Here is a 26303-nt window from a genome sequence, read left to right as displayed (position 1 = left end):
CATATCTCAGTTAAGGGCCACATTCTAGAAGAAGTATTTCATAATCCCTCTTAATGTTAGTGCCTTTCCCTCTGGTGATTATCTCCTATTTGTCCTATCCATAGATTGTTTGGGAGCAGCTAGGTGTTGCAGTGGAGTCAGGAAGACCTGAGTTCAAATCCAGCCTCAGACACTTAGTGACTGTGTGATCCTGGGCAAGTCACTTACCCTGTTGGTCTATAAAATGAGCTGGAAAAGGAAATGGCAAGTCGCTGCAGTATCTCTGCCAAGAAGATCCCAAATGGGGTCATAAGGAATCGAACACGACTGAAACGACTGAACAACAACACAACAATAAACATAGCTTATTTATATAGACTGTGGTGAGAATAAGTTTGGGTATCTTAAAAAGATAGTAGGAATAAGTTTGTCAACTTATCATAACTGATTCCATTTTGTACTAAGCCTCTATTTTGTGACTGAGCGGTTCAAAGTAAGTTATTGTTTTCAAAAATAAGATAAGCACCTATGTGTTGTTGCTTGCGCATAATGGGCATCTTCTGGTGTCCTGCCCCATCCCTCCTTTTCTGCCTCCTTTTGCATGTTGTCTTTCCTCTTTGGATTGTAAGCTCCTTAAAGTCTCTCTTTTAGTTAATTGTATCACCAGTGCTTAGCACAGCACGTGGTGCATAGTAGGTGCTTTTTTAAATGTTTATTTGATTGAATTGGAATGATCTAAACCCCCACCAGTCACCCCCCCAAAAAAAAAATACAAAATAATATAAAATGAGATGTTTTTCCCTGAAGGAGTCATCTGTTCAATTATCTTTCACAGAGGACCTGTGTGCTGTTGTCACAAGGACAGACCTCATCCTTCACCCCACAGGTACATTGCTAGATGCACAATGAGAGTAATATTGAACACATCCTTCACTTCAGTAGCATGTGACTTATTCACAAGCCTGCCAAATGGTCCATGGGAAAATGGATGGGGAACTTGTCCCTCAAGCATGATTATACATCTAGTCGTCTTAGAATAGTCAGAATTCTGCTTCCAGGGAGTCCAAGTTGGAGTTGTTTGCTTCTTGTCTTCTTGCTTAGAGGTGGAGGGAGATGGGGAGCACCCATCCAGAACCAAATATTGGTTATTTTTTTAGAAAGAAAACTCAATCCATAAGCAAATATACAGGAGGTACTTTTAAAACTGTATTGTGACCTGACCTGCATTCAAATCCTACCTTAGACATTTAATGTTCTACTCAATCCAAACTGAACAAGTATTTATTCAGCACCTGCTATGTGCCAAGCACTGTGCTAAGTGATAGAGACAGAGAGACAAAAATGAAAGTTCCTGGCCTCTAGAAGATTACATTCTATTAGAAGGAAAAAAAGATACATGACTATAAGAAAATAATATGTACAAAGTAAATACAATGTAATTTGGAGGAGAAGGCACTATTAACTAGGAGAAGGGAAAAGCCTTATGCTTTTCAGACTTAGAGTTCAGAGTTCAGACTCTTGTCTGAACTACAAACTAAGCTTTGAAGGAAGCTGGGGATACTAAGAAGCAGATGTTTGAGACCCTGAGAGAGTTCACCTCTCTGTGTCTCAATTTCTTCATCTGAAGAATTTTTAAATAGTTATATCTGTAATACCTCAAAAGGATTTTGTGAAGATAAACTGAGATAATCTATAAAGTGCTGAAAGTTAGGTAGCCCAGTGGATAGAGCACTGAACCTGGAGTCTAGAAGACCTGAGTTCAAATCTAGCCTCAGACATTTACCAACTGGGTGACACTGAGCAAGTCATTTAACATCTACCTGCCTTGTTTTCCTTATCTGTAAAACAGGGTTGATAATAATAGCACCTACCTCCCAGCATTGTCGTATACAAAAAATTAGATAATGTTTGTGAAGTGTTTTGCCAACACTAAAGCAGTACATAAATGCTAACTATTATTATATATAAATATTAACTATTATTATTCCTCTATATAGTTCTAGCCCAATGCTTTACTGGAGATGATATTGAGGTGACCATGAGTTCTCAAAGGTAATTGAAGCAGAGCATAAGTCCTTCTACTTACCTCCAGACTAGAAAGACTTCCTGCATGACCCCAGTAGCAAATTAGGTCTTTTGGCTGAGAGGCAATCTAGCCATCCATGCATGGGAAGAGCCATCATCAGTAGGCCAGCCACTCAATAATTTTTTTCTCTTGGGCCACAGCAACCCATGAAACAAAGAAAAATTTTAAAATGCCCCCCAAAAAAATGGCCCCCAGTCCCATGTGACCCTTTTCTAAGTCTCTAGTGACAGTGAGTGAAGTGGGAAAGGGGGCTGAGGGTAATAAGATTCATACTTTTTCATTGTTCATTGTTGGTTTTGTTCAGTAGTTTCAGGCATATCCAAGTCTTCATGACCCCATTTGGGGTTTTCTTGGCAAAGATACTGGAGTGGTTTGCCATTTCCTTCTCCAGCTCATTTTACAAATGAGAAAACTGAGACAAACAGGGTTAAGTGACATACCTAGGGTCACACAGCTAGGAAGTGTCTGAGGCTGAATTTGAACTCAGGAAAATGACTCCAGGCCCAGCACTCTATGTGCTGTAGTGCCACCCAGCTGCCCTACTTCACTGTTTGTGCTCTTAATTGAGAGGCAGCATGATGAAGTCAAGATCTGAGCACTAATACAGAATTGGACACTCGCCATTTTTAGCCTAACACATTACTGTATCAATCCAGGTTTCTCTGTTACTCTAGTCTTTGGAATACCATCTAGCTATCAGCTATCTCTCTACCTATCTATGTCTCTATAGCTTTCATATGTCTATCTATCTTCTCTCTATCTACCTCTTCATATATATCATCTAACTATTTATCATCTATCAATCTAAAAGAGAAATACAAACAATGGGAGAATAAATGGGAACTGCCACCTGAGCTCAAGGGAAATCTGACAAAACTGTTAAGAAATGACGCTCCTCCCCCCACTTGAAATAAAATGATCACACAATGTACCCTGTGCTCCAGATTGGCCCATCCTATTTGAATCTGTTTAAAATTACTGATGATGTACACCTAGGGTAGACATCTGTTATCGCTGAAGAGGCAAATTGAACCAGCTCTCCACAAACCAATTACAGCAAGCCTATTTTGCACACAATTCCATTTTCAAATAAAGCTCTCTAAAAGGGTATTTAAAAGAAACCCCAAATAGAGTCTGCCCACTGGTTTCTTATAAATCTACAAATACTCATGATAAGAATTATTTCCCACCCCTGGAAAATGGGGCTCAGTAGGCACACATCCAATGAATGCTCCGAGTCTTCCCCTTTGGCATACCCAATGAGCTTTATATACACCACCATTCTGTAACACACAAAAAAAGGACGCGGTCATTTCCTGGTGATGGTGTGTAGGTCAGCCCTACAACTCCACAACTCCAACTAAAAGGGACCTCAAAGACTATCTAGTAAAACACTGTTGTTGAACAAAGGAGGAAATGGAGGCCCAGAGAGAAATTATAGACTTATCAGAGGCCATTTCCTGCAACCCCCAAATTTTACAGATGAGAAAACTTGCATATAGGGAGATTTAATGACTTGCTCAAGGTCATACAAATAGAAAGGATGAGTCTCCTGACTCCAAACCAGTGTTTTCTCCATTGCACCAGCCTTGAGACTCACCCAAGGCCACATAGCTGGTGTTGAAGCCAGAGCTAAATGCCAGGTCTTCTTGGATCCCAAACCAGGCATCTTTTGGCTATACCATGATGTGGTCTTCATTGAAGACAAAGGAAAAGAGGAGGGTGGCTTAGATCAAAGAATCATAGATTTAGAACTAAAAGAACCTCAAAGGCCATCTAGTACAAATTTCCAGAGGAGGAAACTGAGGCCCATAGAAGTAAATGAGTTTCCTACCTCACTGGCTCAAACAAGATTATATACTGTAAGGAAATTTTCAGTTTAATTTAAACCTCAACTCTGCTACTTTGTGCCACCAACTAGACAAGTCACCTTCCAGTTAAAGCCTCAGTCTCTGTAAAATGAGAAGGATGGCCCAGGTGGTCTCAGGTTTTTCTTCCAGCTTGGACATTTCAATGCAATTCAATTTATCAAGCATTTATAAAGCACCTACTATGTGCCCGTTGCTATACTATTCACTGGAGATATAGAGATAAAAACCATCCCTGCCTTCAAAAAGTTTACAGGCAAACAATAATATAGAGTTATTTTGTGGGGGACATGCTAATAACTGAGAGAATTGGGGAAAGCCTGTCAGGACGAAGCATCTGGACTGAGCTTTTGAAGGGCATTCTGGGACTAGAGGACAGTAGTTATAAGCTCAAGAGTAGGGATTGCTTCACTCTTTGTCTTTGTAGACATATCATAGGTATTTAAGTGCTTATTGACTGATGGATGATTGATTAGTTATTAGCATGTACACATAATCTCCTTAGGGTTTGTACCAAAAGAGTTGTTTTTGCGACCTAAAAGACCAGGGCTTGCCTTACCAACTGTGAGTTCAGTTCCAGCCTCAGATACTTGACACTTACTAGTTGTGTGACCCTGGGCAAGTCACTTAACCCTCACTGCCCTGAAAAAAAAAAAACATATAGTGCACTCTTCAGGGTCTTACTAATCAGGAAATCTGGTTCCCAAAGTAAGACCTCTTGTACTGAAAGAGTTAAGTTCTCCAAAGCATGGTCTCTGGTCTGGGCAGCAAGGTGGCTAATGGAAAGATGGCCAGGGAGAAAGATGGAAGAGGACCCTGAGGCAGAGGGGTGTCCCAATGGAAGCAGCCCCCTAAGGCAAGGGTGAAAGCTCTCAGTCACATCTCGCAGGAAATAGACCTTCCCAAAGATGAAGAACCCTTGGATGTCAGTGCCTGGGGCAGAACCCCATATATCCCATGCTAGGTATATGTCTGTTCTAGATGTTAAAAAGATACCTATATATTTGCAAGAGGTTCTAATTCTGGTAGCTTTGAATACTGTGTTAAAGTAGGTGATGAAAGAAAATCTATCCTACAGATTGTATTATGAAAAAGGCTTCCCCAGGGGGTCAGGATGACTGCCCCCAATCACTTGTGGTTGTAAAAACTAGTAACAAATGGGTTTCATTTAATTCCAGACTCTGGGGCCCAATGGCAAAGATCAATAATTGAGATCAGCATGGGATTGAAGATGGGACTGGATGACTTCTAAGAACATACCATCCTTTAAAAGTCTATGATTCTCTGATGTTCTGATTAGCTACCAAAAGAAAGGACTGCCTTGCCCAGATTACAGGAGGCTGTCAATCTTCCAGAAACTCAAGGAACAAGCAGCACGATTTGTCAGAACAGCAGGGATTGTAGCAGATGTCTCCATCAATTAGAAGCATTTTGATTGACAGGCAACCAACATTAAAAATAGAGATGCATTGGCTTCACATGAACCCCAGTGGGCAACACAGCACCCAGTGCCATCTGTCCAGCAACCTACCTGGGTAGTCTTACTTACTATCCCTGTAACTCATTTTAAAAAACCCCAACCTGAGATATACCCTGGAGAGAGGAGGGATTGTTTATTTCCCTGATGTATGTCAGTTATATGGCAGGCAACAACTGGGAAATGAGGCAAGAAAGAAGCTTTGTTCAACCAAGAATAGTGGAAGATGTGGTCAATCTCACAGACCAAGGAATACCAGGAGAGAGCAGAAGATTAGAGCTGGCATGGGTCATAAAACAGAAAATGTCAGATCTGGGAGGGCCCTCAGAACAAAGTATATCAGACTTCGAAGGACCTTAAAATGCTGAATGTCTAAGGGGAAAGGGCCCCTGAAGAGAAAAAGTCAGAGCTGAGAAGAGTCTCAAAGCAAAGACTGTCAGAGTTGGAAGGTGCTTAGAACAGAGAATGTCAGAAGTTGGAGGACCTTTAGAACAGTGTTTCAGAGTTGGGAGGGCCCTTAGAACAGGGAATGTTAGAGAGGCCATAGGGACCATTAGGCTCAACCTACTCACTTCACAGAAGGGGAAACTGAAGCCCAAGATGAAAGAGAAATTTACCAGAGATCATAGAGAATCAGCATCAGGCAAAGACTAGAACCCCTCCCTGATATGTAAAGGCAGGACTGTCACATTAAGTCAGGTTCTCTCCTCTTCACAGTGGAAATAGTCCACCTGGAAGAAGAAGAAAAGTGCTCCTAAAGAAAAGAGGGTGAGGAGAAAGAGAAGAGTAGTAGACCAGAATAGGCTCAGGGGTTGGTCTCTCTTCAGAGAAGGAAAGACACGGATTGCTGGAGAAAAATAAGAAACCCATGCAAAATATAGAAGAGAATAGAGGGAGATCACATGGAAGACTGAGGGGGACAGAGAGGGAAAGAAAGAGAGAAACAGAGGAGGAGAGGGAGGGGAAGAGGGAAGGGAAGAGGGTACACTCAAAATTAAACTATAGGGACCATCCGTGATTTCATCCATGCCCATTGTAACTCTCCTATGACTTAAAGAGATAAATCCTAGAGAATTAGCTCAAGCACAGAGAGATTAAGTGATATGGCCCGGGGTCACATACTTCCAGAAATGGTTTCTGAACCCAGGTCTTTCTGATTCCAAGTACAATGTTCCATATCCACTTAGCCACACTTCCCGGGTGCAATTGAAAGTACTTGGTCTAATATAAGGAGGAGAAGCTGGACCAGTGATTTCATTGGTATAGGACACTCCCAAGTGAGGAAACTCCTACCAATGCAGATCAACAGCTTCTCTGAAATCTAGAGTCTTTGAGCCTAGAATACTAAAAATTTAAGTGACCTGTCCAGAGTCACACAATTGGTGTCAGAGGTGAAATGTAAGCCAATTTCTTCTTTCTCCTGTTTCTCTCTCCCTTCTCCCTTCCTCCCTTTCTCTCTTTCATGTTTTCTTTCTTTTTCTCACTTTCTCTTTTACTTTTACTTTTTCTCTTTCACTTTCTTTTTCTCTTTCATTTTCTCTCTTCCCCATCCCCTCTCTCCTATATCATGCTGCCTCTCATAAAATGCATTCTTTAATTATAAACTATTAACATCATCATTATCATTTCATCCTCAAAGTTTTCAAAAAAGTTTAACTATCTGGTGCTGGGATAAGTCAATATCCTGCTATTATTTCCTTATAGCTAAATGTCCTGTGGATAATTATAGGTAGAGAAAATTACTGTAATTTTGACCTGAATAAAAATACTGAGATGTAATTTCATCTTCTCTAGTTCACTGAAGGGATCCTCAGTAGAACTTCAGGACATGGACAACAGGTATGATTTTCATCTTGTTAGTACATGGTTTTGATTTCTTCTTCTAGGTCTCTATGTTTCAAACATTTTTCCTTCCACATAGTTTGGAAATTATGGCATTAAAAAATCTATTTTTAAATCTATTTTTAAAATATATCTTAATTTTTACAGAAGATTATTTTAATATCATGGAGGCAGCCTCGTGTAAAGGATAAAGTGCTAGGCTTAGAGTCAGGAAGTCCCAAATTCAAATATTACCTCTGACATAAGTTGTGTGACCCTGGGCAACTCATTCAATTCTCAAACTCCCTAAGACTTATATTTACTAAGTGATAGAGAGGTTGTGACCAGCATTTGTAGAAAGTTCCCCCCTTCTCAATTATGTTCCCCACACTGAACAAATAATGAATCCTTAATGTGTTAACAATCACCAAAACCCATCAGGTGATTCCTGAAGGATGAGACAATTCCAATTAGTATTCTAAGTAGAGTGGAAGGGGTCAACTCTAGTAAATCAATCTAGCCTCCAGTCTTCATTACATTCCTAGAAGCAATTAATAAACAAGTATCTATTGAGCCCTTAGTATGTGTTAGACACTGTGCTAAGCAATGGGGACTCAAAGAAAGGCAAACCCAGTCTCTGCCCTCAAGGAGTTTACATTCTAATAGGAAACATAGAAAAAAAAATAGGTGCACAGAAGATACACAGAGTCCGTGGAAGAAAGCCTTAAAGGGGAAAACACTAGCAGCTAGTTGGGAGGGGGAACAAGAAAACAGATGAAGAAAAAGCCTCTTGTAGAATATGGCATTTACCTCAGAAGCCATCTTCATTGCTTGAATTCTCATTCTTTTTATCCATTTTGTGCTGGGAATTTGACTTACACTTCCATTTCCTTCTCAGCACTTAGCCCCAGGCTGAACACAGAATAAGTAAGATCCTTGAGGGCAGGGATTGTTTTGTTTCTTACTCAGTATCCCCCCACTGAGCAAGACTAGGGTTTAACGACTATTCATCTGCTTGGAACATTGGAATAAACATTAGTCAGTTGATTGCTTGGGGCAACACAAAGAGTTCTTCAAGGACTAACAATTCCTGAGGTGAAAGAAGAATGGACAAAAAACCATAAATGTTCCAGACCCAGAAGCTAAAATCAGTTTTAAAAACCATGAGCACATTCATTCATTCATTCATTCAACTAGGATTTATTTAGCATCCTAAAGACATAATGACAAAAGTAGAAAAGCTCCTACCCTCAGGAGGCATACATTTTACTGAGGGGAAGCAACATAAGTAGGGAGAAAATGGGGCCAAATGAGAGATTAGATTAAAATGCTCTAAAATAATAGATTTATAGATGGAAGTAACCTTAGGGGGTATCAAATCCAATCCCCTCATTTCAAAGATGAGGAAACAGATCCCTGGACAAAGATTGAGTGATTTGGCCAAAGAAATACAATCATAAACCCGAGAATAGGAAAAGGCTTCTCAGAGAATGTGGCTGAACCCAAAGATTTTTGTGTGTGTATATAGGGGCACGTGGAGTTGTTTTTGTTTTTTTGTTTTTTCCCAGCCACATCAAACTCTTCATGACCCTATTTGGGGTTTCCTTGGCAAAGATACTAGAGTGGTTTGCCATTTCCTTCTTCAATTCATTTGACAGATGAAGAAACTGAGGCAAAGAGGGAGAAGTGACTCGCCCAGGGTTACACAGCTAGTAAGTGTCTGAGGCCAGATTTGAACTCAGAAAGATGCGTCTTCTTTTTTTTGTTTTGTTTTGTTTTTTGGTTTTGTTTTGTTTTTTGCGGGACAATGGGGGTTAAGTGACTTGCCCAGGGTCACACAGCTAGTAAGCATCAAGTGTCTGAGGCTGGATTTGAACTCAGGTACTCCTGAATCCAGGGTCGGGTGCTTTATCCACTGAGCCACCTAGCTGCCCAAGATGCATCTTCTTGACTCCAAGCCTGGTGCTCTCTCCACTGTACCACTTGGCCGGCCCCATATAGGGGCTATGAGGGAATATTTAGACTTCCCGAAGTGAATTTTCCCAGGGTCATAGAATCATAGATTGAGACCTATTCGATTCAATTAAAAAGTGTTTATTACACACCTATGATATTCTGGGCAGAAAGGCAGTGTGGTGTCACAGATAATAAGTCTCAGAGTCAGGAAGATATGAGTTTGAGTCCCATCTCTGCTATATTCTGGCTGTGTGACCTTGAGCAAATCAATTAACCACTCTCAAAGGCTTTAAGCTACAGAGAATGTGCTGATCTGAGAATCTTGCCTGGGAGTTCCCTCCACAGGCTAAATCATAGCTTTGGTTCCCACCACCGCCCCCCAAAAAAATGTGTCAGGCATTTTGCTGGGAATACAAAAATAAAAATGAAACTATCTCTGTCCTCTTACATTTAAATGGAATTTTGCAGATGAATATTCTGAGTCCCAAAGCAGATAAATGACTTGTCCAAGGTAATACAGGTAAGAAAACAGAGGGCTGAGCTTCTCAGCCAGGTCTCCTGACTCCACATGCAGCAGCACTCTCTCCCCTCCACAATCCTGCCTCAGCTCCCTGGGAAGGTTCAGGTTTCAAGTTTTCTCCAAAATGTGACAGACTCCAGAGGAGTCAGAGCTGATTTCTGTCTCCTCCCTCCCTGCACTTCACACCTCCCTTTGTCTCGCCTTCAGAGGAGCCAATTAGCTACCCGGTGTTCTTTGGGCGTTCATATTTAACCTGTGTCTAACTCTGTGCTCTCCGAATAACAAATGCTGTCTCTGCCCCAAACTGGCTTCTCACAACACACCAACACACGCTGTCAGAAATAGCAATATGACACATGAACGCCACACATCTCTATTCCCTCTCAACACAACTTAAGCTCAGAAATAGGGATCTGCGATTATCTTGCATTCAGACACAGTGTCTCCTCAGAGCCAGAGCCGAGCGTACCCCCCTTCCATTTATGAAGGACGTGATTAAAACAGACAATCATTTATGGTGGGAAACAACAGATTTCCCAAGGCAAAAATATTTACTTCGATACGCTTTCCACCAGCAATAAAACGAAGAACTTTTGCTGTGCATTCTCCAGATTCAGTTTCCACTGGGCATTTGTGGGCACTGCTGTGGTATGGAGGCTTGTGAGAAAATGGGTAGTTGTCTCCTCTCAATGAAGATATAAAAGTCAATCATACCCCTCCTGACCTGCTTGTAGAACAAAGGTCTCAGATCCTTTCCTCGCACTCCGGCAAACAAAATCACATGGTTCTAGGAGCCCGAGCTGGACTCAATTAGGTCCAACTGGTCTCAATTAGGTCAATAATTAGGGTTGGGAATACTGCATTCCTATTTGCTAGTCTTTGCTGGTAGATTGTAACCCTTGAGTAATCAATTAGTGATGAAAAAGGGGAGGGTCTATTCGTGCTAGGGACTAGGGGATAAAATAGGGCCTGCGAGCCTCCATTCTGGACACCCACTAGCTGCATACTAGGGTGCCTCCTTCTCATGAGAAAGAAATAAAAGAGCCTTTGTCACTTCAATGCTGAGTTCCTGAGAATTATTGAGAAGAGGATTGATTTTCCCTCACAAGGCTCAAGAAAGGTTTTTAACCAAGCCAGGGAGGACTAGAGGCTCCCAGAAGTCCCTTGAAGTTCTGATATTCTCCAAATCATCCTCCTGTCTTCTAGAACCTTCTAAAGCAAAGACAGTGTTACATTACCGGGGAAATAGAGTCATGGAATCCATGAGACCTACCTGGGTCCTCTTGTCTAGTTCTGCCACTGACTAGTGGTGACATTGTAGGCACTAAACCTTCCTCTGCCTCAGTTTCCAAACTGTCAGATATAAAAGATCTAGGTGATTTGGGGGGGGGGGGCGCAAGGCAATAGAGGTTAAGTGACTTGCCCAGGGTCACACAGCTAGTGTCAAGTGTCTGAGGCTGGATTTTAACTCAGGTTCTCCTGACTCTGGGGCTGGTGCTCTATCCACTGCACCACCAAGCTGCTCTTGGAAAAGCTGTGTGACCCTGGGAAAGTCACTTAACCCCAATTGCTTCACCAAAAAAAAAAAAAAAGAAAAGAAAGAAAAGAAAAGCAGTGGCGTGTACTAGAGAGAATGCTGGCCCCTTCTCCCACTGCAGTTTATCTCAGAAACTTTCACTTTGGAGAAGGGCCCCAAACCAGTGATCCTTTATTCTCTGTAAAGCTCTACCCCAAGTACCCTCCCCTTACTCTTCCACCCCTTTTTAATTCCCCTTTTATATGTAATCTTTCCCCAATAGAATGTCAGCTCCTTGAGGGCAGGGACTATCTTTCTCTTTGCTTATATTTATATCCCCAACTTCTAGCACAGGGTTATAGAACTTAAGCATTCGTATTGAGTGAACACTTAATAAATGCTTGTTGAATGAGTGAATAAATGAATGAATGAGTCCCACTTCTGATGCTGACTAATTTTGGGACAATTAGCAAGTCATTTTTTCTATGAGTCTCAGTTTACTCACCTACAACATGAAGATAATATTAATTGCACCAGCCTTACAGGGTTTTTAAGAGACAAAAATGAAATAATCCACATAAAACATTTGGCAACTCAAAGAGTACTTTACAAAGATCAGCAATCATTAGTATCTCTCTTATCATTGTTATTATTTTGTCCTCGTTTTTCATGCATGAAGGAGGTCGAGGCAAAGAGTTCTGGGACAAGTTGATATCCTGCTACTATTCTTTTATGAGTAACATTTATTGAGCTGATGACTAAAATAAAGGATATTTGTCACTGAATGCATGACAGTGTCATGTTACAAACTTATCCTCTACAAATTCACTGCAGGCATCTTTAAGCTAACTCTAGGAGTAGATCATAGACTTGGAGCAGGAGGGGACCTCAGAGGACACCTCATTCAAACTCCCATGAGGAAACTGAGTCCCTGATAAGGAAAGAAGACCTTACCTAAGGTCCTGGACCAGTAAATGACAGTGCTAAGATATGAACCCAGGTCTTTTGACTGACCCAGATCCACACACATTCCACTGTTCCAGGCTTCATCCTCTATTGTGCCCCGGGTCCCAGGAATGATGATTGATGACTGACAATGAGAGCACCTCTGTCTCCATACCCAAAACAAAAGTAAAGAGAATTATGGGAAAAGCCCTCTCTTCTGTCACAGTGCTCCCTCTTGCTCTCCCTCTCCATGGACAAAGCATGAGGTTTAGTTTCACACAAAGGGAATTTGGATCCTGGCTCAGATCCTTATTACCTAAATGTTTTAGTGCAAGTCACTGTTCCCTTTCAGAGACCCAGAAGGCTCAGCTATAAAATGAGAGGGTTGGACAAGGCAACTTCCAAGGGCCCTTGTAGCTCTAAATCCCACAATTATCCTGTGATTCCCACTCTCCCATCATCTCACCACCCTCAACTCTAGTTAGCATGCCAATGAATTCCATGTGTAAATCCTGTTACAACAGTCTTTGTAGTGAAGAGGGACTCACAAAGGAAGGGGGCCCATCTCTCACTGAAGAGCCACTTCTTTGGCCATTTGCCAAAGGGGAGAAAGTCCTACCTAAAAATATGTTCTCAGGAATCTGGGATTTTAAGTTTAATCAAAACAAATGGACACAAGCCATATCAAAATTCCCTCCCAGTTTTAAAATTCTCAGATTCTACGTCATTCCCCTGCTCTGAAACCTTCAATGGTTCCCCAGTGCCTACAAGATAAAGTCTGCCCCTTTCACCATGCATTCAAAGCCCTCCTCAATCTGGGGGCCCTTTCTGCCTTTCCAGTCTTGGTTTCCACTACTGTCAGCATCACAGAGCAATTGTAAATCAGGATACTGCAGTGGCTAGAATACTGGACTTGCAGTCAGGAAGACCTCATATCTGACCTCAGACATGCACTAGTTGTGTGACCCTGGGCAAGTCATTTAACCTTTGCCTCAGTTTCCTCATTTGTCAAATGGGGATAATAGCACCTACCTCCTGGGGTTGTTGTGAGGATCCAACAAGATTACATTTTTAAAGTATGCAGTACAATGCTTGGCACATAGTAGGTGCTATATAAATGTTAGCTATTATCACCTTCCTCTTCACCACCACCACCACCACCACCACCACCATCATTATTATCATCATCTAAGGTCTATTGTAGGCATGCCCAAAAGAATAAAGGAAGGACTAGCATGTGGTGTCAAGAGAAGACTTACCATTGCCTAGCCATTTGGTATATTCTGAACGACCTCAAGTATTTTACAGCATGGGCCAATGCATGAGAAGATACATAACTAAGGGAAACATGAATGCAGACACACAGGAAAAATCACACACATACCCTCCCAGACACTGCTCTGCCACGAAAGGGCATCATTAGTCTTTCTTGTTCCCTAATCAATATAGCCACTTTTCTAGTTAAGTACTAGTTTTAGGAACATTATCCCAGAGGCCTAGGCCATCCCCACTGTTAGAAGTTTCCCACAGGCAGCTTCAGAACATAACCAATATTCGTCGGGGCTAAGGCAGCAGTCTCCACCTTCCTGTTCACATAGTTCCATAATTATCCTCCCTCCCTGACTGTGAAAACAGCTACTCCCCTGCATGTTCCCTCCACTCCAATCAAACCAATCTCCCTCAGGATCAATTCAACTCAACTAAAAATGTATGCAGCAACTAATATATGCAAAGGCCCCACGCTAAGTAATGACATCTTGCATATTCTAACTTCTGTTCCCTGGTTCAGGCTGTTCCTCTGATCTGGAATACCCTTCCTGCTTCTCTTTTTAGAATTGATTCAAGTCAACCCAATGAACATTTATTAAGCAACTACTATATGCAAAACAGTAGGTTATGTGCTGGGGATTCAAAGCCAAAATCAAGGAATCCCTGCCCTCTAAAAGCTTATGTTCTACTGGGGAGAATGATAGAACATATACATGAAGAAGCAAAGACAAAATAATACTAATTTAAAGAGATAGAGAACACTAAAAACTTAGGGGGGGAGGGAGGGAGAGGAATAAAGAAAGGCCTGATTTAGATGATAGCAGCCAAGAGCTGTGCTTTAAAGGAATTTAGGGCTTCTAAAGCAGAGAAGGAAGTACATTCCGGGTACCAAGGACAGCGGCACACAGGAGTTGGAAGGTCATGCTTAGGGAATACCTAATGGAGCAGTTTGATTGGAATAGAGGGTGAGTGAAGGGGAATCTTATGAAAGGAAGCTAATGAAGAGCTTTAAATTCCAAATATTCCCCATTCTTTAAGGCTCATCATAAAATCATCTCTGCCTGCTTTAGCCCGAACTGATCCCTCCTCCTTGTAAAACTTATCTAACTGTGGTAACATACACTTTGGTGGCCTGGATTATCCTCAAAATGTTTCACATGTGCATATCTTTTCTCCCCAGGTAGACTTAGACTATAAGCACTCTGAAAGTCAGAATATGAGCTATGCTTCTTTTTCCTCCCCAAAGTGCCTAGTACGGAGGTTGGGCACAGAAGTCGGTGTTTGGTACGTATCTGACTGACAATCAAGAATCGATTTCTACATTGCCAAACTGGGCCAAGCTTCTTACCTGAGAGTAAAGTGGTTTGCAGTAGAGCCTCCAGCCAGGGACACAAAGAAGGTGACAGTATCCCCTTCCCGGACAGGGTTGAGCGGCAGAGAGATCACCAGGTTCTCATCTAGCCTCACAAGGGACCGCTTCGTCTGGTCCTGAGTTGGGTAGACAACTACGCTGCCAATCCTTTCCATGGGCGAAAACCCTTTATGAGTATTTTCTTGGCCCGAATGGATATTGTTCTCCCATTTGCCATCCTCTGGAGAACATCTGCCCCACTCATCAGCGGGGCACAGTTTGTAAAATAGCTCCACAGGGGTGCCTCCTGCTGCTAACTCAGCCTCAGCCTCTGCCTCAGGATCCAGGATTGGGACAGGGTCAAACCAGTCAGGCAACAGCTCCAGCTCTGCAACACAAAGTCCCAGGTCTCCCTGTAGCCTACAGCTGGCCACCACTTCCCTGGACTCTAGAATGGCAAACATCTTAACACAGGGCAAGTCTTCCACTGGGTTGTTCTCCTCCCAATCCATTCCTGTGACATAAAACAATGTCTGTACTTTTGGTCTGTTGGAATAGATGGAGCTGTCAAGGATGTGTGACTTTAGTTTCCAATTAAAAGTAAATTTCTCTGAGTGATCAAAGGGTGCCAAGGTCAGCAGGAGGTCTCGGGGGATCGCCCGCTCCACAGAAAAGGGGCCATAACTGGCATTCACCGTGGGGGGCTCCTTGGCTCGATAGATGAAGAAGGACTCCACCCTGGACTGCAGACTGGAGTTCTTCATGAGGTCCTGGTTGGCCTCTTTCAGAAAGAAGGAGACCTCAGCATTGCAGATGTGGTAGCTCATGGGCAGATAGGCAGGCAAGGAGGAAAATCTCTGGAGACTGTCCATGATTCCCCGGCTCTCCATCACTACACAACCAAAAGAAAGAAATGAAAAAACAATTTCAAAGTTTCATTGTGTAAGCATTCTTCATCTTCCCAGCATGAGCTGGGACCAACCCATGACAACCCACCTGATATATTTAAGGCAATCACCCCCAGCTCCATCTTCTAAACATTATGCCCTCAGTAAACATGGAGAGGCTTGGAATATTATGACTTCTTCAAAGGCTTAACAAAAACAAATATTTGTGAAACATCTCTTATGTACATTGAAGAAGGAAATGACAAAACACTCCAGCATCTTTGCCAAGAAAATCCCATGGACCATCCTGTCACAAAGAATAACTGTATGACTGAACAACAAACATACATATCATATACTAGGCACCTACTATTTACAGAGTACAAGGGAGAAGATACAAAGTTTAGATAAGATGGAATTCCTGCCCTCAGGAAGCTTAGAGTCTAGTAGGGTCATTTAAAAACCCCACAGATAACTATAATACACAATAAGGAGAGGTACTGGACTTGGACTGAGAAAGTTCTCTCTAACAATACAAGTTAAAAGATCACCAAAAGTCTAAGCAGGGGGCAGCTAGGTGGCACAGTGGATAGAGCACCGGCTCTGGAGTCAGGAGGACCTGAGTTCAAATCTGGTCTCAGACACTTAACACTTACTAGCTGTGTGACCCTGGGCAAGTCACTTAACCCAAATTTCCTCACAAAAAAAAAAAAAAAAAAGAAAAGAAAGAAAAAAGGCTAAGCAATTTGCCCAGTATCACACTGGACAAGCCATTATATGTCACAGGTGATATTTAAGGCCAGGTCTTCCTGACTCTAAGGCCAGCTCCCTATTGACACCATTCACCATACTTCCTCATAATAATATGCCCTATCACATGAAAAATGCATTAATGATTGAAAATCAATAAACAAGCATTTATTAAGTACCTGCTGTTTCTCAAGCGGTGCTAGGAGTGTTGGACACAAAGACAGAAATGAAACAGTGCCTGCCCTCAAAGAGCTTACATTCTCAGGAATATAACAGTACTTAAAATAGGGGTTCTTAACCTTTTTTGTGCCCTGGACCCCTCAGGCAGGCTGGAGAACTCTATAAACCCTTCCTCAGAATCATGTTTTTAACTATACAAAATAAAATGCATGGAATTGTAAAGGAAATCAATCATAATGAAATAGTCACCAAAATATTTAATAAAACAAGTTCATGAACCAACCCCCAGATTGAGAACTCCTAGCAAAAAAAAAAAAAAGTTGAGCATGTTGTAAGAAGCCTGAAAAAGTAGGCCAGAGCCCGAATGTGAAGTGCTTTAAATGCCAGGGTTTGTATTTGATCCTGGAGGTAATAGAGAGTCATTGTTGGCTATTGAGCAGGGGAGTAGTGTGATTTAGGAAGATGATTTTGATAGGGGTATAGAGAAGAGATATAACTGAGAGGAAGGTGGTGACCTCAAGAGTAATAGGGGTAGGAAAATTATAGATCATTTAGTCCAGCCCCACCCCCATTCTGCAGCAGAAGAAACTGAGGCTTAGGGAGATGAGATGAAGCAACTGCCAGAGGTCACATATGGGACATGCAACAAAACTGGGGTTTTTTGTCCAGTTCCTCTGATTAGCAAAGCAGAAGGACCGAGCTCCAGAGGAAATATGGTTGTCATCCAGGGGAATCAGAGAAGGCCTTATGTAAGAGGCACTAGCATTGAAGATGTGTTTCCAAAGCTAGGAAGGAATTCATTTGGTGAAGAGGATGAAGGAGAACATCTCAAGCAGGAGAAAAAAGAACTGGCCAGAGTATGTTAGTATGAGAGGGGTATAGAAAAGTAAGCTGGCACCAGACTGTGAGAGGCCTTGAATGCCAGAAAAAAAACCTTAATTTTACTGACAGGAAATAGCAGGGAGCCATTGATAGAGGCTGCCCAAAAACACACAGAGAGCCACTAAAGGAGACTGCCCAAGGACACACAGGAAGTCAATGAAGAACTCTAGCCAACTCCAAGAGACCACCCCCCTTCCAATATAACCCCTTCTGCTAATACCAGAAAGTCTTTAAACAATTAAGAGCAGGATGACATTAAGCACTCTCTTCAAGGCCTAGATAAACTCTGAAAAGGTCTCAAAGGAGAGGAACTCAGTCAATCCTGATCAGAGGGCAATGAACAAATATTTATGGAAAGAGAAAGGCATCTTAGCCATGGACAGCCACCCTCCATGAAAGATGATGGTGGAATACCACCAACCCTCTCAACTTTGGCCTCCAATCCCCAATCCAGAGAAGGGCCATTATCAGCTGTGAGAAAATAATGTGTTGTGGACTGCCCAGAGCCACCCCCACCCCCGCCCTGGTCAAGGGAATTATATTAAGATTGATTGGATAGGGGCAGCTAGGTGGCACAGTAGATAAAGCACCGGCCCTGGATTCAGCAGGACCTGAGTTCAAATCCAGCCTCAGACACTTGACACGTACTAGCTGTGTGACCCTGGGCAAGTCACTTAACCCTCATTGCCCTGCAAAAAAAAAAAAAAAAGATTGATTGGATTGACTTTGCTGATTGACTCACTTGAAGTTAACTTGATTGAAACCACACCCACCTGAGAGCCTGACCCTCAGGGGGTGGGTTCTCTGACCTGGGCATGTTCTGTTCATGGACCGCCCTCAAGTCCAGTGAACCAATGGATTTGGGTGATGCTAGCCAATTAGCTTGGAGCAGTGTGTAGGGGCCACCTCTCATCCAGACCCAGAGGTAGCTTCAGCTCTCACAGGCACAGGAACTTCTTCTTTTTGGCCTGAGACTTGGAGGTAGTGAGGGAGCCTTGTTCTGACTCTTCTGTCTTAGCTATGCAGGGCTTCTGAACTTTCTGAACTCCACTTGTTCTCTTTTTACTAATATCTAATATACTTTAATAAATGCTTAATACCCCAAAACTGGTGCTAAAGCTTCTAATTTATAAGTAACAAATATATTAGAAACCCTAACTAATTTTTCCCAAAACTTGGGGCAGAAATAAGGCAACCACATATAGTTTTACTTGTCACACAGCCTTAGTAATTCCACTATTGGGAGAGCATCAAATACACATTGCCAATCAGTCAGCCCCTGCGACTGCTACATATGGCCTGTTAATATTTGATCACTTCGACATTTACACTTATTTTTCATTACCCCTATATGTTATATAAACATATGGCTTCTGTCAAGTGGGTCATTGAGGAATCTTTTATAATTAAAATTAAAATGAGGACAGGGACCCAGATGGGCTTTATCAATGAAGAGATGACAATGAAGCAAGGTCCCGGGTGTCAAATTGAACCAAAGGAGATGCATCTGTCTCTTCCCCAATGTCAAGTACCAACTCTGGATGAAGGGATGTCAGTTAGAAAGGACCCTGGAGGTCATATGATCCAACACAGGCTAAAGAAGAATCTCCTTTACATCATATCCAATGAATGACTAGACACTTGGCTTGAAGGCCTCCAGCAACCTCCCCAAGGCAGCCAGTTCATTTTTGGACAGCTTAGAAGCTATTCCCTGACCTCAAACCAAATTTTGCCTCTTTACAACTTCTACTGATTGCTTCTAATTCTGCTTAATTCTATCCCTCTGCCACCGAGTAGTCCTTCTAATATTGGAAAATAGCCATCATTCACCTTCCAAGTGTTTTCTGCTCTGGTACCTTCATCCTATCCTCAGATGGCCTGAACTCAAGGCCATTAACCATCTGGGTTGCCTTCCTCTGGACTCGATATTCTTCCCAAATCTGTGAAACTATGAACTGAATACAGCACTCTAGGTGTGGAGCAATTGCGGCAGAGTGTAGGTTTGCTCACCTCCGTGTTCCTTGAAGCTATGCCTCTCTTACTGGAGAAGATTAGGGGAAGGACACAAGCATCTATGTAGCACCTACTATGTGCCAGGCATTGTGCTAAGAGTCTTTACAAATGTAAAGCTGTCTCATTTGATAATGCAATCCAAGTTCTCATTAGCTTTCTTCACTGCCACATCACATGAGATAATAAGTCCCAGGATCAGCAATTTAGAGTTCAAAGAGACATGAGAAATCATCCAATCCAATTCCATCATTTTAGAGGAAAAGAAAATAAGGCACAGAAAAATGTAGTCATTGCCCAAGGTAACACTGTGGTAAAGTTGAGATTTGAACCCATGTCTTATTATTTAGCACAATAGAAGAGACAAGGGAACAAACATTTATTAGACACCTACTATGTGCCAGGAACTCTGCAAATTGCCTTACAAATATTACCTCATTTGATCCTCACAATAACCAGGAGATAGATGCTGCTGTTTGCCCCTTTTTTTTTACAAGAGTTTGGGATATGGAATCAGAGGGACTTGGCATGTTACTTACTATCTGTGTGACCTTGGACAAATCTCTTCGATTCTCTGAGTCTCTTCATCTCTAAAATTTGAGGGGAGGGGCTAAGCTGCATTACTTCTAAGAGTCTTTTCAGCTCTGGAGCTAAGACCTCAAGCAGGTACCCAGAGTTCTTTCCACTACGAGAGATGAGGTCAAGATTGTAACCTCATAGATCATAGATCTAGACCTGGAAGAGGACTTGGAGATCACTCATTCCAAACCACCTTTTTACAGGTAAGAAAACTGAGGTCCAGAGAAGTGAGGACGTGTTGGGGATCACACAATTTAAAAGAGTCTGGGGCAGCTAGGTGACGCTGCAGTGAATAGAGCACTGGCCCTGGATTCAGGAGGACCTGAACTCAAATCCGGCCTCAGACACTTAACACTTACTACCTGTGTGACCCTGGGCAAGTCACTTAACCCCAATTGCCTCACCAAAAAAAAAAAAGAGTCTATAAGAGGATTCTAAGCCAGGTCCTGTTGACCCCAAGTCCAGCATCCTCCTTGCTGCACCACACTGTCTCTCACACTCTTCTAAAACACAACTAAACCCATATTTACCAGGATGAAAACATGTAAAGCCCTGAGGTAGGTTGTTTTTTTTTTTTTAACTGTAGTATGATTTGAAGATGGAAAGGAAGACAAATCTCAGTCTGTTGACTCTGACACTCAGTGATATTTGTCCTACATTAAAAAAAAACTTCTGCAAGGTATAATTTTGTGTTTATTTCAATCTCCCTCCAGATATCAGTCTTCAGCAAAACTGATTCCCTAGTGGGGGAAAGAGGAAATGGGGTGGGGGGGTCAGAATCTCTGCCTTGTAATGCCAAAGCAGCCAGGATGTTATTCTCATATAGGAGGAAGGGGAAGAGAATAAGCATTTATTAATCACCTTTTATGTGGGCAGTAGGCACTCTGCTAACTTTAATAAAAATTATCTCATTGGATCCTTCTAATGCCCCTTCAAGGGAGAAGCTCTTATTAGTCCCATTTCATAATTGAGGAAACTTAAGCAAGGAGAGGTTAAGTGACTTGTCCAGGGTCCTATGGCTAGTAAGTGTCTGACTCACATTTTCCTGACCCCAGGCCCAGTGCTCTTCCCACTGTGACACCATCCACTGTTCTCTTTCTTACATGGGTATCAAGTATTGATGAGGCACCTCCTACATACCTATTTCTGTGCTAGTTTTATGTTTGGGGGTAGGGGCAGGGGCAGGTAGAAAGAAGGCACAGGGGGACAGCTAGGTGGTACAGTGAATAGAGCACTGGCCCTGGATTCAGGAGGACCTGAGTTCAAATCCGGCCTCAGACACTTAACACTTACTAGCTGCGTGACCCTGGGCAAGTCACTTAACCCCAATTGCCTCACCAAAAAAAGAAAAGGCACAGGAGGAGAAAGAGAGTTCAAGCAGAGATGGGCCTGTGTAATTATAAGATGGGGGAGGTGTGGCTGGGCACTAGGTTTATTTGGAAAAGATCAGGAGGTCTTAGTAGACCACCAGCCCATTGGGAATCAACAGTACCATATGACTGCCAAAAAAGCAAAAAGAAATCCAGAGGCTAGGATGAGGAAAGAGAGAGTCCCACTGTACTTATTGTAGTCCATCTACACCTCATTCAGAATGTTGGGGTCAGTTGTGGGTATCACATTTTAGGAAAGACATTGATGAAAGAAAGAGCTTCCAGAACGGTGACCAGGATTAAGGCCATAGGGAAATCAGATGCAGAACTGGGGATGTTCAGCCTGGGGAAGAGAAGACTTAGGAGGGACAGCAGGAAGGGGGAAGGAGGAAGAGAAACAGAGAGAGGAGAGGGAGGGGAGAGAAGAAGAAAAGAGAGGAGAGGAGGGAGGAGAGAGAGAAAGAGAGGGGAGAAGAGAGAGAGGAGAGGGGGGGGAGACAGAGACAGACAGAGGAGAGGAGAGGAGAACAGAGAAGAGGAGATAGGTTCTCAAATGGGGGGCAGGAGAGTGTTGGAAGGATGAGATGTACAAACTTATCCATCTCCCCAACGAGGAGCAATTTACACCCTGGCAGCCTTCCAGGGACTGAAAGCAAGATCATAGGCAATGCAATTCTTAAACACACTTGCTTTTTCATCTCGGAGAGGTTTATTATCTTCTTTATCTTTTATGCAGATATTTGACATCTCTCAAAGAGTGATTTAGGGGGACTTTAAGGCAGCATTTTCTTCCCTTTCATTCTCCCCATCCCCGGAAATAGCAGCAGGCGGCTGCCGGCGCTCCGGTCCCCTGTAATTCAGAGGGAAGGCGATACAAATTTTGTCTGAAAGCCCCAATGGAAAGCCGTAAACATTGGCTGACAGGGTCCCATTCTGTCCCAGAACCAGATTGTAAGCAAATATGATATCTGAATTTAGCTGCATTTTACGAAGCCCACGGAATGTGTAGAGAGAGATCCGCGATCCACTGTGGAAGCCTTGTAAAGTTGGGGGGGGGGGAGGTGCTATGCTTTTAAACCTGGTCTGATGCCCAGTCTCAAAAGGGCAGGGAGAAGGGCTCCCCAGGACCTGTGTCTGTTTGGAAGCTAACCACCATTCACTCCTCTGTTCTGGCTTCCAAGCACCCAGTGAACAAATGCAGATCAAGAGGGAAATTCAAAAGCCATCAGGAGGCCTAGCAAGGATGTCACAAATGGAAGGAATTAAAAAGTATAGATGCTCAAAGACATAGGAATTGGTGTGGTGACTGGATAAAGTGCTAGACTTGGAGTCAAGAAGTCCTGGGTTCAAATCATACCTCAGACACTTCCTAGCTGTGTGACCCTGGGGAAATCACTTTACTTCTCTCTGTGCCTCAGTTTCCTCAACTGTAAAATGGGAGTGATAATAATACTACCTACCTCACAGGATTGGTATGAGGATCAAATGAGATCACGTTCAAACCTTAGCTCTGCCTCTTAGTACTGAATGATCTCTGGCATTTTATTAAACTTTTCTGGTCTTCAGTGTCTTCATCAATAAAATCCAGTGGTTGGATGAGATAACTTCAAAAGTCCTAAGGTCTAAGACTGTGGTACTGCATAAAGGTGTGCTGGTAAATGTTTAACAACTGGGTCTCCAAAAAAAAAGCAGGACACACTTTTAAGTTTAATCAGCATCATTAACATTTTCTCCATCACTTCATCAAGGAAATAACCAATCAAACCCTGATTTAAAGCCATTTCTGGTTTTTAAAGTGTAAATGCCTCCCACTGTACCATCCCACCACCATACAATGAGGCAATCTCTGCCTCATGGTTGTATCTGAAGACCTGTGACAGAATCAGACTATCAGAGCTGGTAGAGGGCTTGGAGCTAATCTCACTCAACGGCTCCATTTCTCAGATGAGGAAACTGAGGCCCATGAGAATAAAAGACTTACAGGATCATAACAACATGGTTTTAGAGCTGGAAGGAACCTAAGAGGCCAATGAGTCCAACCCTCTCATTTTACAAATGAGGAATCTGAAATCAACAGGGTGAAGTGACTCACCCAGGGTCACACAGCTAGTATCTGAGTCTGGATTTGAACTCAAGTCTTCCTGATTCCAGGTCCACCCACCTAGCTGCCCCAGCCAAAGAATAAGAGTACTACCTAGGGGGCAGCTAGGTGGCACAGTGGATAGAGCACCAGCCCTGGAGTCAGGAGGACCTGAGTTCAAATCTGACCTCAGACACTTAACAATTACTAGCTGTGTGACACCCTGGGCAAGTCACTAAACCCCAATTGCCTCATAAAAAAAAAAAGAGTACTACCTAGGATTTCTGCTTATATAAGAAATTTTTTAATTTCACCTCTTCCATGAAGCCTTCCTTAACCAGTCAACCCACATCTACCTCCCCATTCTCTGAATTCCCACAGGAGTGTCTCAGATCATCAGAGGTGAAAGAGACCTTAAAGGAGTCATCTAGTCCAACCACATGGTTTATTGATTAGGGAGGCCAAGGTTCAAAGATAGAAAGCTATTTACTATGAGGCACACAGTTAGGAAGCTATAGGGTCTGGATTTGAACTCAGATCTTCTGGGTTCTGAGTTCTGGGTGAGCACAAATTCATGCTCTTTTCACTGAGCTCCACCCAAACCCCAAAGAGGTTTTCTTATGGTTCGTTGAACAAACGTCATGAACTTAAAAGGCAGCACATCCAGGATTCCTTCAACAGCTTCAAGAAAAACGAGTCAAAGCCTTTTTCTTCTTATTTCACACTATGGGCCAAAAGAATTTCTACAGCTATGTCTGAAACCCAGGCCAGCGAGAGCAGCTCAAGGAAGAGAGCCGTGGTTTAACATCAAATCAGCCCAAAACCTGGACAAGGGACTGCGGTGTCCCACGGTTCTTTGCGAGTTGGAAAGTTCCAGCCCCCCAACCACTACAAAGCTCAAACAGATCACATCTCATCCAGACAGCTCCCCTTTGATTTTAACTGGAAAGGAAAAGATTAAGGGGATGAGAGAGGAAGAGAAAGGCAGATCTTGTTAGCCAACATAGGAGACTTCCACGGGGCACCAGATGGAAAGGGAACATTATTAAACGGATTATATACATCTTCCTGACAGTAATTCTGATCTCCTATAGGCACCATCAGCTGTTAAGCAGCGGGAAATTATGATGACCTTGTCCCATCTTCCATTTATATCTATTCTAAATTGGACACGTAAGAGGTTGTTTAAATTGGCGGTGGAAAAAACATCGTGCCGCTTCTAGCAATTATCTCATTGTCTGATTGGGCGGTGACTTACGCTAACGCGAGGAGGTCAAGGAGGAGGCCTAGGTGGGGATTCCGGCCCGTCACCAGCACCCTTTACGACGTCCTGAGACAAATCATTTAATCACTCTGAAACTTAGTTTCCCCTTCTATCGAATAGAGATATCCTCTCTCCCCTGTCTGTTAGCGGTGTTCGTTGTATAGAAAAAGAGGGCGAGTTTGGTAAAGTACGCATCTGAATGTTTCTCAATGAATTTCATTAAAAGCGGCTCCATGCTGATTTCATACTTCGGACTTGTTGCTGATTCAGACTGACCTTCCCATAAAGTGGTCATTGCAAACTCGGCAGTTTTAATGTTCCCTCAGCAGTGTGGGCTTCTATTAACGGCTCTCTTGTTCAAATATAGCCTTTTTGTTCTTCCAAATCAATTTTGTTATTGTTGTTTTTTTCTAATTCAGTAAAATAATATTTTTGGTAATTTAATTGGGATATTCAATGCCGTCCCAATTAAATTACCAAAAATATATTTTACTGAATTAGAAAAAAATTCATTTGGAAGAATAAAAAGGCTATATTTGAACAAGAAAGTTGTTAATAGAAACCCACACTGGTCACAGGATCAGAATCACAGGAATAGATTTGGAAGAAGCCTTTAGACATCATCCAGTCCTGTGTTCTCATTTTAAGAATGAAGGATCAGAGCAGCTAGGTGGCGCAGTGGATAAAGCACCGGCCCTGGATTCAGGAAGACCTCAGTTCAAATCCAGCCTCAACTAGCTGTGTGACCCTGGGCAAGTCACTTAACCCTCATTGCCCCACCAAAAAAAAAAAAAAAAAAAAAAAAAGAATGAAGGAGGCTGGGGCTATCACCAACTCCATTTTACAAATAAGGAAACTGAGGCAGACAGAGGTTTGTTTTGTTGTTGTTTTTTGTTTGTTTGTTTTTAAATGGGAGTCAGGCCCTGAAATTTCACTGGTTTCTGATGAGGAAATTCTTTCTACATCAGCACCTACTCTGCACCTTATAATCTTGGAGTTTTCCCCAGAGACACAACCAAATCAAATGACTTGCCCAGGGTCATTCAACCAATATGTGCCAGGGTCTTCCTGACATCAAGATTGGCTCACTACAGAACTGCCTTGCTCTAAGAAAGAGCCTTTAGTAATTACATAATTAGCTAGGAAATACCTACCAGGGCTCAACCAACCACACCACTGTCCCTCAGAGCTCAGCTAGTCAGAATTGTACTAGTTTCCCTTCCCTTTGTATACAGAAAACTTCACTAATTCAGACTCATTAGGGGAAAGCAGTCTGAATTAGTCAGAAATGCAACATCTCTTGAAAGGCATAAAGGCTATTATTTTAAGCACAAAGAGTAACTAGAACCAGGCTAACAAAGTACTGCCAAGTAATAATCTCTAGAGGACCTGTTTTGATGAATAGATAAGGCCAGTAATTATCCTCTCAACTGTGTTTTAAAACTGCTTGGTTTTGAGTACTTTAACCAGCCTGCTGAAATCTTATTTATACTAAGGAGATTTCATTTGGAAA

The 26303-nt window shown here is 42.5% G+C and overlaps 1 protein-coding gene across 3 annotated transcripts in view; it reads right to left on the bottom strand.

Moving 5' to 3' along the window:
• Nucleotides 1–26303, bottom strand: part of TMEM132B (transmembrane protein 132B) — a 691327-nt gene that overhangs the window by 476484 nt on the left and 188540 nt on the right. For 2 of the 3 annotated variants that reach the window (XM_043976443.1, XM_043976445.1), the window contains exon 2: nucleotides 14786–15680. In XM_043976443.1, the coding sequence (XP_043832378.1) occupies nucleotides 14786–15680 (895 nt within the window). Of the gene's footprint in view, nucleotides 1–14785; nucleotides 15681–15784; nucleotides 15822–26303 lie in introns of those variants that run through there. The other variant, XM_043976444.1, reaches the window with a different exon arrangement.

Source organism: Dromiciops gliroides, chromosome 1, assembly GCF_019393635.1.
Source record: "Dromiciops gliroides isolate mDroGli1 chromosome 1, mDroGli1.pri, whole genome shotgun sequence".
In the NCBI taxonomy this organism is placed as follows: domain Eukaryota; kingdom Metazoa; phylum Chordata; class Mammalia; order Microbiotheria; family Microbiotheriidae; genus Dromiciops; species Dromiciops gliroides.
Note: the sequence above shows the minus strand (reverse complement) of the source record. Positions and strands in the feature narration are given on the sequence as shown.